This window comes from Macrobrachium nipponense, chromosome 35 (genome assembly GCF_015104395.2).
Source record: "Macrobrachium nipponense isolate FS-2020 chromosome 35, ASM1510439v2, whole genome shotgun sequence".
In the NCBI taxonomy this organism is placed as follows: Eukaryota; Metazoa; Arthropoda; class Malacostraca; order Decapoda; family Palaemonidae; genus Macrobrachium; species Macrobrachium nipponense.
Window position 1 is genome coordinate 43,480,564 of NC_061096.1, and position 12,500 is coordinate 43,493,063.

Sequence of the window (12,500 nt, forward strand, 5' to 3'; positions counted from 1 at the left end):
AAAATATCTTCTTTGAAAAACAAGACAAGATATAATTCTTTAATTCTCTTTCACAGAAAGCTTAGTTTTTCTTTTTAAAACCTAAATTTAAAAGCCATGTTTTCTTTTCAAAGATATCATTACAAAATCTCAAATCATATTTCGAATGATGAAAGCAAGTCCCTAAGGATATTTACATATTTACAACAAACAGTTCTTTAATCCTCATTGATAAAATATACACTTAGTTTGCCTTTTCAAAAGATAAATTTGGAAATCTTTTTTCATTCAAAAACATTTTAAAAAATTTTCAAAATCACTTTTCGAATGATGTCAGTTTGTCTTCAAATGAACATGTTGGTGAATACCTAAGAAAGGCATTGAGGTGACATAACAGAAGCTAAATTCCTTAATCCATTTCACGGAAATCTTCCCAGTTTCAATGTTAATTGTTTCAAACATGAACTGCAGACCAGTTGACATCTCCAGATAAAGAAAAAATACCCATCTTCGGAATACTCCCAAAAACCCAGGCCTTCACTTTCAGCCTAGTAAATTAATAACACGGACGAGACGGAACGAATAATTACAGCAAATAATTACAGTTTGTGCAAATGGGTACTACAGAAAGGAGGTGAAGGTTAACTGAGAACCAATTTCAGTTTTGCTCAACATTCAACAAACCGGGAGGGCCGTTTGTCTGGAGCTGAATGGTCGATGGTCAGCTTTTCAATGTTAATGGCCGCTTCTTGGAAGTTCATAAATATGCAACCTTGCTATTTCAATTTGGCTTCACTTTTAAGAAGAACCATAAGTCACAAAACATTTCAATCGAAGGGTTGAACTTAAATATCATTACTTAATCTTTGTTGAAACTCAGAAAGTTTGGTATTTTGGAAGTTCACGAATATGCATCGTTGCTATTGCAATTATCTTTACTTCTAAGAAGCATAAGTCACTTAGCATTTCAAGCAAGGGTTGAACTTAATTATTAATATTTTTTGCTTGTCGAAACTCAAAAACTTAGTATTTTGGAAGTTCATAAATATGCAACGTTGCGATTGCAATTTATCTTCATTTTTAGGATGGCAAATAAGTCACAGAACATTTCAATAGAGGACTGAATTTAATCGCTGTTATCACTGTTGAAACTCAAAATGGATGGTATATTAGAGTTCGTGCATATGCAACGTTGATACTGCAAGTTGAGTTTACTTTTAGGAAGGAGCATAAGCCACAAACATTTAAATTGAAGGGTTGAACTTGATTACTTTTACTTTATCCTGTCTGAAACTCAAAGAGGGGGGTATTTTTATGACGTCACAGGAAACTACGCAACAATCCTTCGGCGCAACTTGTAAACAATTATCTTGACGCTTTCGGATAAGGCGTGATGATGCGTAAACACCTCAACTCCCTCCTCAGGGCAGTAACCTGTTTTGACCCTATGAGCCCAAATGAAAAAAAAAAAAAAAAAAAAAAAAAAAAAAAAAAAAAATGGAGGCCAGAGGGGGCAGATTCAAAATGGGTAGCCAGGGGCGGAGGATGAAAGAACTTCGAACACGATGCGTAAGTGATAAGAGGTTTACTAGCTGAGGTAATACCCAGTGTTGCTGTTTAGGAGGAGGAGGAGGAGTGGGAAAGAGGAATGAGGAGGGAGGGAGGGATGGAAGAGGAGGAGGCTGAGGAAAGTGGAGGAGGAGGAGGAGGAGGTAGCAGTGGTAGTCATCTGTAACAAGGAGTCTTCTTCTTCTTCTTCCTTGCAGGCGAACATGAACTTCCAAGTGACCCTGGAGGAAAGAGAGCTTTCGCTACACGCCAGGTCGGGTATATAAAAGCGAGGAGAGGTCCTCTCTCCCACACATACTCCGTAACGCCATGCTCACGCTCCTTCCTCTGCTAGGTAAGAAGAAGAAGACAAATCAGGAGCAACAATAGCAACCCATATTGGGATGTTCTGTGGCATCTCTCTACTATATTTATCTCTCTTGTCCTCAAGGGAGGTTATTCACTTTCGGGTTCTCGCCTTATCTGGTATCTGTTCTTATCTGTTATTTTTCGGTTTCTAGTTTTCCTGTGACAGCTTTTTTATTCTCTCTCTTTCAGTCTTTGTTTTTCACTTCTTTATTTGCAACCCTTCTCTGATTTATCTTGTCTGCCTTTGGTGCCTCTTATCGTATACAGATTTTATTCTAATATTTTTCTGTTGTACTTTTTCCTCTTAAGTTATTTCCCATTTTTCACCTTCTCTGGTTAATATTGTCAATCATTTTTACTCATACTCTGCGCAGTGATCTGTTTAGTAGTTTGTTCTTTTAAAGATCTGCAGTAACATTAATTCATCGAATTTCTTCAATTGTAGACCTCCCTTTGTGATACAAACTGCATGTACAAAGTGTTGCATGACATCAAGTGAATATTTATAAGTTACGTTTCCAAGTGAATGTGATGTGTTAAAAGTTACCAGCCTATGGAACATTTGCAATCAATTTTATGCAGTATTTTTTTTTTTATTTCTCTTGCGTCAACCTTAAAACAAAGGCTTCGCTGTCGATAAGAATTTCCTAATAGAAACGAAAGTGGTCGTTTATATCTACTGATCAATCAAATCCCGTTTTTAAAGACAGTAATCTACTCCTCTTTAACATAGTGACAGGGAAAAATCGTGTCTGAAGAATCCACGTGAAATCTTTCTTTGCGAGTTTCAGTTTTATTCCAAAATTAATTTTTAGTTTTCCATGAAGACGTATCACCATATGACTTTGCACTTTATCAGAATGACATTATCGTACATCTACACGAACTAAAATGTTAATGACCGAAATCATCAATCACTTCCGATTGTCATCGAGAAGACATAAACCACATCTGCAGGAATTCGCCAAAGATTGAGAGTAATTCCTCACTGAATTAAGAGAATATTTACCTTTAAGTATTTCACCTTCAGCCTAAGTAACTGTCACACTCGTAGGGTTCACATTCGCTCTGAACGTGTGTTTCAAAATTATATGTTCAATCATACATACACGCGACCTAACATCTAGTACAATGTACATTACAATACAGTTCGATCTCAAAAAGTTTACAAGTGACCCTTGATGCCTCTGTTGGCATAAGCAGTGAATAATTAACTGGCAGTGAGTCGAATGTGGTGGGTGACAATCAGGCTATCAACTTCATCCCAAGTGTCCAAGTGTCCTGCAGCAAACTGACTGGAAGGTCAACTATAATACCTCTATATATATATATATATATATATATATATATATAATATATATATATTATATATATATATATATATATTATATATAGAGGTATTATAGTTGACCTCGAATAAATTATATATATATATATATATATATATATATATATATATATATATAATTTATTCGAGCTACAAATGTCCTTTAATATCTAATTCGCTCTAACCGGTCGGCGAATTCATATATTTTCATATGTGTAAACCGAAGAGGAAAATATATGATATATGAAAATATATGAATTCCAAGGTAGAGCGAATTAGATATGAAAGGACATTTGCAGCTCGAATAATATATATATATATATATATATATATATATATATTAATATATATATATATATCATATATATATATATATATATATATATATATATATATTAATATCAATAACGTTGACGTTGTCTTTCCTTCCATTTCTTACTTGCATCTCACAATGATTCAATACTTCGTAAATCCACGACGGAAGTGTTTCTTAAACCAATTTTTTTTGGGGGTCTAATTAGAAGTTTAATTCAAGTTTTTTTTCTATTCAACGTAAACCTACAAAGCCGAATTGTTAAAACAGCGGAATGTCTAAGAAACTTTAATCGTGATTTTATGATATATTAAATTTTAAATATGGAACAGACGTCGTCTTCGCAGCAACTAAAACCTTTTCAATTTCAAATAAATCGCCAAAATTTATTCAAATCTTTATCAACTTGAGATAAATTGTCAAAGTTTTTATTTTATTTTATCAACTTGAACTAAATTGTCAAAGTTTATTCAAAACATTATCAACTTGAAATAAATTGTCAGAGTTTATTCAAAACTTTATCAACTTTGCATAAATTTTGACTATAATACATAACAATAATGTCTGTTTGTGTGCCCTTTCAAAATAACTGATGACTTTTTTTACTATGGTACCTAACATTTACAAATTTAATTCTGTGCCCTTTCAAAATAACTGACGACCTCCCATCCTAAAGTAAAGTTAGTGTACGAAATCTTCCTACAATTATCCTAAGTGATTTGGCTAGGATCAACCCTAGGACCTCTTCGTTCCAGGATAACGCTTATCATCGTGTCCCGTTTTCCAATCCTTCAGGACTTCCGCATCATGGTATGGAAATGTGATGACACTGAATTATTTTCGTTATGATGTGAACGCAGTTTGTTATTACCATACCCTAGCAAAGGACCGATGTGTTTCTGTTCCAGGTTTTACATAATACTATTCGTTCATTGATATTTCTGTATCTCCGACTAACACATATGATTTATTCCTTAACTTATTCTTGTTATATTTCATAACACATAACCGCAAAATCTATCTAAAGGTGATGACAAGGAGGACAACTTTACTGGCCGTACTTTTCTACTTTTTCCTTAAGTGATTATCGAGCATATTTTAGTGCAAAAACACCCAACATGCTTGAGAGAGACGATTCATTACTCTAGCCCACCAGATATAAGTATTACCTAATTCACCTTTTAAAGTTACTGCGTAATTCCCCTTTGTAAGTCTATATCTTTTTCATCTTGGTCTTCAATAACCCCCTACAACCATTTACTGTTAATCTGAACAAAAACATTCTCTTCTTCTTTTCATTTTGCAGTTGTGGGCGCCTTTAGCCAAGCCCTCGCTCAACAGGGCTATGGCGCCCCTCCGCCTGCTACTCCAGGACTAACCTACGGCGCCCCCGACCTCCGAGCAGCTTCCTCCAACATCAACGCAGCCAGGGGCGGACCAGGAGGCAGCGGTGACCCCATAGCCGACCTCGCCGCCAGCATCCCAGGCGGAGGCGTCCCTGGTCAAGATTACCCAATTCTCGCCTCTGTTCCAGACACTGGATTTACTTGTGAAGCTCAAGAATTCCCAGGCTACTACGCTGACACAGCTGACCAAGCTGGTTGTCAGGTGTTCCACATCTGCCAATTCGACAACCGCCAAGACTCCTTCCTCTGTCCAAATGGGTCCATCTTCAACCAACAGTACTTTGTCTGTGATTGGTGGTACAACGTAGACTGCTCAGCGTCTGCGCAATTCATAGGTCTCAATGCAGAGATTGGGCGACTTCCACAGGATAACGCTGTAGCCGCTTCTAACCGCGACGCCACACTCTCAAATTCCTATGGAGCACCCCAGGCACAACCCCAGGCCCCTTCCAGGTTATACAATTCCCCTTCCAGGTTTTAGGGGGTCGGCCCCACCCCCATAAGCTCAGGGGTCACACACAGGCTGAAATGGTGCTCCCTTTAGGTCCATCATCTCAGCCTATAGCTAGTCAACCAGGTACACCCCCATTCCAGATACTAAGCCCATCGTCTGTCCTCTTAAATTCAGCTGGTGCTAAGATTCTTCACAAACCTGTCTCCCTTGCTATTCCAATTTTACATACTAGACCAGTTCATCCCAATTTCCTTTCCATTTCTCAAGCGACCACTGCAAATCTACTAAGAAGCTCACCTTCGGAAGTTCCCCAGATCCCCTTAACTTTTTCTCACCCCTCTTCTGAACAATCTGGTTCACTTTCATCTACCACTTCCATTCCTCTAGATTCTTACTCATTTCTGAGAACCACTTCTGTACCTACTCATCAAAATCCGACTCTTTCAGGACATTCCCTTACAAACACAACTCCTTTACTTCTTTCTAAAAATACTGCCCCAGACTCATCTCCTCAATCCACTTCTCAAACTTTCTCATCAATTCTGCCTAGGTTCCCTCCACCAACTTTTCCCAACTCCAATTCTCAAGCCCCACTTCTCCCACAGCTCTCTCTTACAGATTCTCATACCCATCTCTCTGGAGCAATATCCTCAGTATCACCTACTCTAGTTTCTAAATCCTCTCCTGGACGTCCCCTAGTTTCCCCCCTAACTACACCTGGAGGTTTGCCACCAAATTCCCACCTGATCAGCGAGCTGCCGACTGGCCCTTCTAATCACATGGATGCTCCCTTATTAGAAACACTGTCACGAATGAAAGATGAGCCCGTTACTCCACCAGTGCAGAGAAATCCACCAACCGAGGATGGCTTTTCTGAGTTAGGTCACTCCATGGAAACTCACGACGATCCTCTAGATTCTATCACTTCCTCTTCTACCACTCTTGCGTTTGTGTTACCGCCGACTGCCACAAAATCAACAAAGGCCCTCAGCATCTCCCCAGAGGAATCAGTTTTCCCGCCAGGAACTCCGGTGTCCAAAACGAATGGAAACCAAGAGTTACTCAGCGTAACGCCACAGACGTCCCTGGAAAACTCTTTGGTAGCCAGAATTCCAGGCCACCTTCCAGAGGGCATCAAGACAACACTCCTCATTGACCTTCTTTTGCGACTGCGTTTGTACATCTCAGTTGACCATGAACCCCCAAAATTCATAATTACATGAGATCATTCTCATGTAATATATTACCTGAGACTATTCTCAAGTAAAATATTACCCAAGATTAGTCCCATAGAAACATTCTCGTCTGCTCTATGTAGTAAGTAATCTCTTGGTGAAAATTCACTAATTCTTGCATGTTTAGGATGCTTAAACTAAGTATTTATAAATTCCTATTTTCACTTCATTTACTTTCCCCACCAATTTTCTACAGCTTTCATGAAATAACTGTTGGGTTATATTCCCTTCATCAAGCTCTCTCTCTCTCTCTCTCTCTCTCTGTCTTTCACCTCTTAGCGTAATAATAATCAATGGCTTTCCTTTCACCCAAAGTGGTGACTCCATTGCTGGACCTATCAGTAAATAAAAAAAAAAAAGTTATTTCTTCCATGAAGAAACCCTTGGAATTTTCTCAGATATTGCAATGACTCAGTATCTGCACAGCTTATGTTTCCTCTCTCTCTCTCTCCTCTCTCTCTCTCTCTCTCTCTCTCTCTCATTCTTAACTCCTCTCCTCCTTTTCAACTCAAACCACAAGTCCCCGGTCTTTGTCCTGTTTTTTCTTGTGTGTCTGTCTGTCTGTATTGTTTTTTCTTTTGAATGCTCTAACCTCAGTGACCCTTCTTCTTTATTGACCTCCTATTTTTCACCTCGGCTGTTCCGCTTTGACTTTCCACTCTGCTTCGCTTGATCTCAAACCATTAATGCACTGGCGTATCGTACATGCTTTCGTTTAGTGTACTACAGCCTGAATTGTGTGCCATACTACCTTTTGAAAAATTATATAAGAAATTCTGTTTGACGCTGTAGACTATCTGTACTCTTTATTTCTAATTCTTCAATGACTGTTCCTTTTCAACATCTGGGATGAGGATTTCGCTGCAGTTTCTATCATACAGTCTTGTACTTATGAAATACTCTGCAGTTTCTATCATATAATCTTGTACTCCTAAAGTTCTCTGTTGCTATAAAACTTCAAATACCTCCTCCCTTTCCTCTGCAACACAGAAAACATTCAAGTGTTTCACTTGGCACCGCTGCAGCCACATTTCTTGCACGCAGGTTTATATTTCTCATTTTACTTTCTATGTTAAGCATGTTAACTCTTCTCATTCTTTCCCAGTTGAACAACACTGTGTCTCTGCTCTAGTCTGTTCTGAATTGGTGTTACTGAAGCCTCTGTCCAGCTGCTTCTAATTCAAGATCTGACGCTTAAGTCTCTTCTTAATATGTAAAACAACTCGGCATGATTTTTGCTGTTCTGTGCTTTGCAGTCTGTTGGACTGTGAAGGTCAAATCGATTTTGATGCAGCAGGTGTCTTTTTCTTGTCAGCTTAATAGTAATTTAATATATTTCTGGAATACGAACATTAAGTACTAAGTACCATTTTCGTATTTTCACAATTTCTTGTTTATTCAGCAATGAATTGCTCCTTCCACAGTCACCAAAAAATGCTTTTGTTTCATTTAACTGAAATGAAATAGCTTATTTGAATCTTGTGTGTGTGTGCAATCATATATATAAACATATATACATGAGTATGCACAGTACACACAGCTATTACTGAGCATGTTTCAACTTCCCCAGCCAGCTTCTTATGTGTTTGTTGTCTTGTACTGAACAAAAAGAACCAATGGCAAGTTAAATCAGACTAGCAGGATTGCAGAGTGTAATTAAGATGGTATTTTGACTAAGATACCCACTGCAGATGAATATAAGAGAAGTCATGCAATAACTTCCAATAGTGAGAAAATGACCAGACAGTAAATTCGACCGTGGTTTATATTTCAAAATCTCTTCTTCCCTTGGCAAGCAACAGTAAAAGGTATCTTAAAAACTACCGTCTTAAAACTTGTCACTTGGAGTATGTGACTCTAGAGATCGAAATGGAGTATTAAGCATCAGCTTTGTAACTTTCTATTAATATAAGTGTCATTGTTTTGATTTCAGTTGTGAACTGAAACTCAAACAACTCTTTCCACGACGTCAATGCGGCTTCAAACGAAACCGAACGAATATAATATTACTTTGTTGTACAACCCTTAAAAGTATTTTAGCTAATCTGTGGTTGTAACGTTTCTCTAGGTTAAAATTATATCGGATTATAATCACTATTACTAATCTGAATGTCTCTATAAAATTATTTATATATATATATGATATATATAATATATACACGAAATAAATCATATCTATTTTTGTAGCAGAAATAATATATTTCTATGATCTTAATGAATAAAATATTGGATATCTCACAGTGAATATATTTTCATTCCATCCTTTATCATTCAAAAGTAAAACCGTCACTCCTAAGATGGACTGTCTACGATACAATCAAAATCAACAGGAAAACATTGAAAGGAGGTTACGAGACTCTTCAAAGAAATTGCTTCATTTGTGACATAAGAAGGAAAATAATAACACATATATTATGGTAAAAGGCGTTAGTATGTATGTATGTATGATGTATGTATATATATATTATATATATATATATATATAGATATATATATATATATATAATATATATATATATATATATATATATATATATATATATATATATATATATATATAATATATATATATATATATAGCAGAAAAGATGTAGCATGCTACAACCCGCCTTGGAAAGTACTGCACAACCACTAAAGGTGCAGCCCTTGGCTCATCTCCTGGGTCCACAGATCCCTTCCCCAACAACCACAACCACCCACCCACCAGTGCACCTAGCTGTAAATGGATGCTAGCGTCTGCTGGAGTAGCGGGAAAGGGCTTGGGGCTAGCAACCTCACCATGAAGGCTGACAAAGAAGTGATAATATATATATATATATATATATATATATATATATATATATATATATATAGATATATCACACACACACACACACACACACACACACACACACATATATATATATATATATATATATATATATATATATATATATATATATATTAGGTGTGTGTGCACTCACGGAAGAGTAATTGTCCAAGAAAACCTACTGAGGTAAAACCCCAGTCACTAACTAAACAAATGTTCATAATTCTATTCTTTATAATACACAGGAAAAAATATATATGACTACATGTGAAGAACAATTAAAAATCCTCGTCCTAAACAATAAAAACAAGTCTGCCCCATCGTATAACTCACTACTACGAGATTAAACATAAACAGACTCTAAAGTGTGAAGACAAGAATCCCATTACAGACGCCTTCAAAAGCCAATGAACAGAATTCGCTAGGAATTTAGGAATTTACGCACATTTCGTACCGAAGCCTCTAACAAAAAGGTGAGAGAGAGAGAGAGAAAAAAAATAAAGGAAATAAAATTCAGCCGAAGGAGCATGCATTTCGCCCGTGCAACAGAAACAAAAGCACGGAATTATTACAAAAGGTTAACCACAAAACCGAGAGAAGCTCATAAGTTGCATTGAACTGGGATACGTTAACTTCGTTTTCGCATCGATAATCACTTCGCATGGCTATAAATCACGCCTGCGGTATGGGGAATGATCGATACAGAACCCTGAGACATAAAACTTAATTACGTGACTAACCCACTCTGAATAACAAACCGAACAGAATGAGAAAAGGAGAGAGAAGGTTAGGTAATAACCGCGAGCCAATTTTTTGCTACTCATGTCCCCAGGAGAAATTGAGGTACCTAGAGAAAACGGGTTCTGAGCATGGGGAACTTACGTATTATTCCCTATTCCTTTCTGTATAAATTCTATAAAAGTGTCAAGATAATCTTACGATTGAATTGTCTTATAGAGCATTAAATATTATTTTTCATACGAATTTAAGACATGAATTTTAATTATTCTACGCATTCCCTTAATGAATTCACCCACGTAAGCAACTTTGGTCTTTTCATGGAGATTCCAAATTTAACAAATAATGCACTACTCATCATTATTATTATTACTAAATATCCAGAACATAATTTCTATTCATATGGAACAAGCCAATAGGGAGGGGCCAATGACCTTGAAATTAATGGCTTCTAAATCTAACATATAATGCAATACGAATGGTAAAAAGAATTTATGAAAAAAAACTGCGATAAAAAAATTTCAAAAAATCTATTTCATTCTACATAAACAAGGGCTTAATGCCCACCTGACCTATGTACATGAACTCACAATCGTGAGTACGAAGTACGACCCAACAAATTTCCTTCAAAAAACCTTTAAACATACGACCACCTAGCTAAACGACTACAAAAACACGACGGAAGAACAGGTCATGAAATAGTGCTTGAGCGAGCATATTTACATAAATACATATGCATTTGACCTCACTGCGCACGTTCTTCTGTCAGCGGCAAGCAATTTAGGAATCCATTAGGTTCACATTAGCAAATCGCAGTTGATAATAAAAAATGCTGTAAAAGACAATCACCAATTACCTACTATCTCTCTCTCTCTCTCTCTCTTACTTTTTTTCTTAGCCTGTTGCGAGGAAAGGTAATAATAAAATAATGGGCAGAATTTTATTTCATTCCTCCTGCAACGAATGGGGTATTCACCTGTATGACGTTATTAGCTACAGAGAAGAGAATGAATTACTTCATGAATAACTGTTAGGTATTACCTTTAGCAAAAACTATGAACAATTTTGTGATTACTTTGAATTTCAGTAAGGTATCTAGATGCATCCAATACCTCGCGCTGACATTTACATTTTCTGGGTATTTGTGTAAAGTCTGTTAGTTTATTTATTATTATTGGGGTGGGGGGGGGGGGGGAGAGAAAACAAGCAAAAGAGCAAAACGACCCGATCGTCTTTCCTGAGAGGAAGAAAAAGAAGAATAAGAAAGAATGTAACTAAAGGAACATTACTATTATTACTTAGGAATGGGGGGAGGGGCAGGGTGAGAGCTGATACGGCTGGGGAAAGGGAGGGGGAATCCCGCAAGGAGCGAATCCCGGGATGGATTCGTGAGGAAAGGGAGGGGAAAGGAGCTGAAACGGCAGGGGTGGGGGTGTTGGGGAAGACGCTGGTACGGATGGGGGTGAGGGGGACCTCGGGATGGATTCGTGAACAGCAGAAGGCAAGAATAAGAGCTCAAAAGAGTGAAAGGGACTTTAGAGGAATTCAAGGTACGGAATGACCCTCATCGCTCATGCCCTGTTCATTCCGTGAATCCCATCCTCCCACTTACATCCTCCACAAACGCCAACCTTTTTAACGCCTCTTCCTCCCCCTATCCCTCCAAGCCATCCTTGGCTGCGTAGTAATGGCGCAGGCTTCTTATATCGGATCATATTCAACAGAAGGTGGGAGCATATTAAACTCACGACTGCTAAGGGATAATTGAGGGGCAAGAGCCCGTGCTGGCCAAGTTCAGGTTAATCCGACCTTACAAATAATTAACTTTAAAATGGCCACAAGGCAGGGAATACTTTGGTGGCAGTCACGATAGACAAGGCTATAGGTCTATAGCGTCTTATACCAGTCACGATAGACAAGGCTATAGGTCTATAGCGTCTTATACCAGTCACGATGGACAAGGCTATAGGTCTATAACGTCTTATACCAGTCACGATGGACAAGGCTATAGGTCTATAGCGTCTTATACCAGTCACGATGGACAAGGCTATAGGTCTATAGCGTCTTATACCAGTCACGATGGACAAGGCTATAGGTCTATAACGTCTTATGCCAGTCACGATAGACAAGGCTATATAGGTCTATAGCGTCCTATACCAGTCACGATGGACAAGGCTATAGGTCTATAGCGTCTTATACCAGTCACGATAGACAAGGCTATAGGTCTCTAGCGTCTTATACCAGTCACGATAGACAAGGCTATAGGTCTATAGCGTCTTTATACCAGTCACGATAGACAAGGATATATAAGGTCTATACCCA

General features: G+C 37.7%; 2 protein-coding genes across 2 annotated transcripts in view; one reads left to right on the forward strand and one right to left on the reverse strand.

Moving 5' to 3' along the window:
- Nucleotides 1-12,500, reverse strand: part of LOC135208707 (dynein intermediate chain 2, ciliary-like) — a 203,211-nt gene that overhangs the window by 163,405 nt on the left and 27,306 nt on the right.
- LOC135208706 (uncharacterized) lies at nt 1,834-8,871 on the forward strand. Its single transcript, XM_064241183.1, has 2 exons — nt 1,834-1,882; nt 4,843-8,871. The coding sequence occupies exons 1-2, from the start codon at nt 1,858-1,860 to the stop codon at nt 5,421-5,423; spliced, it is 606 nt and encodes a 201-aa protein (XP_064097253.1). The 5' UTR covers nt 1,834-1,857; the 3' UTR covers nt 5,424-8,871.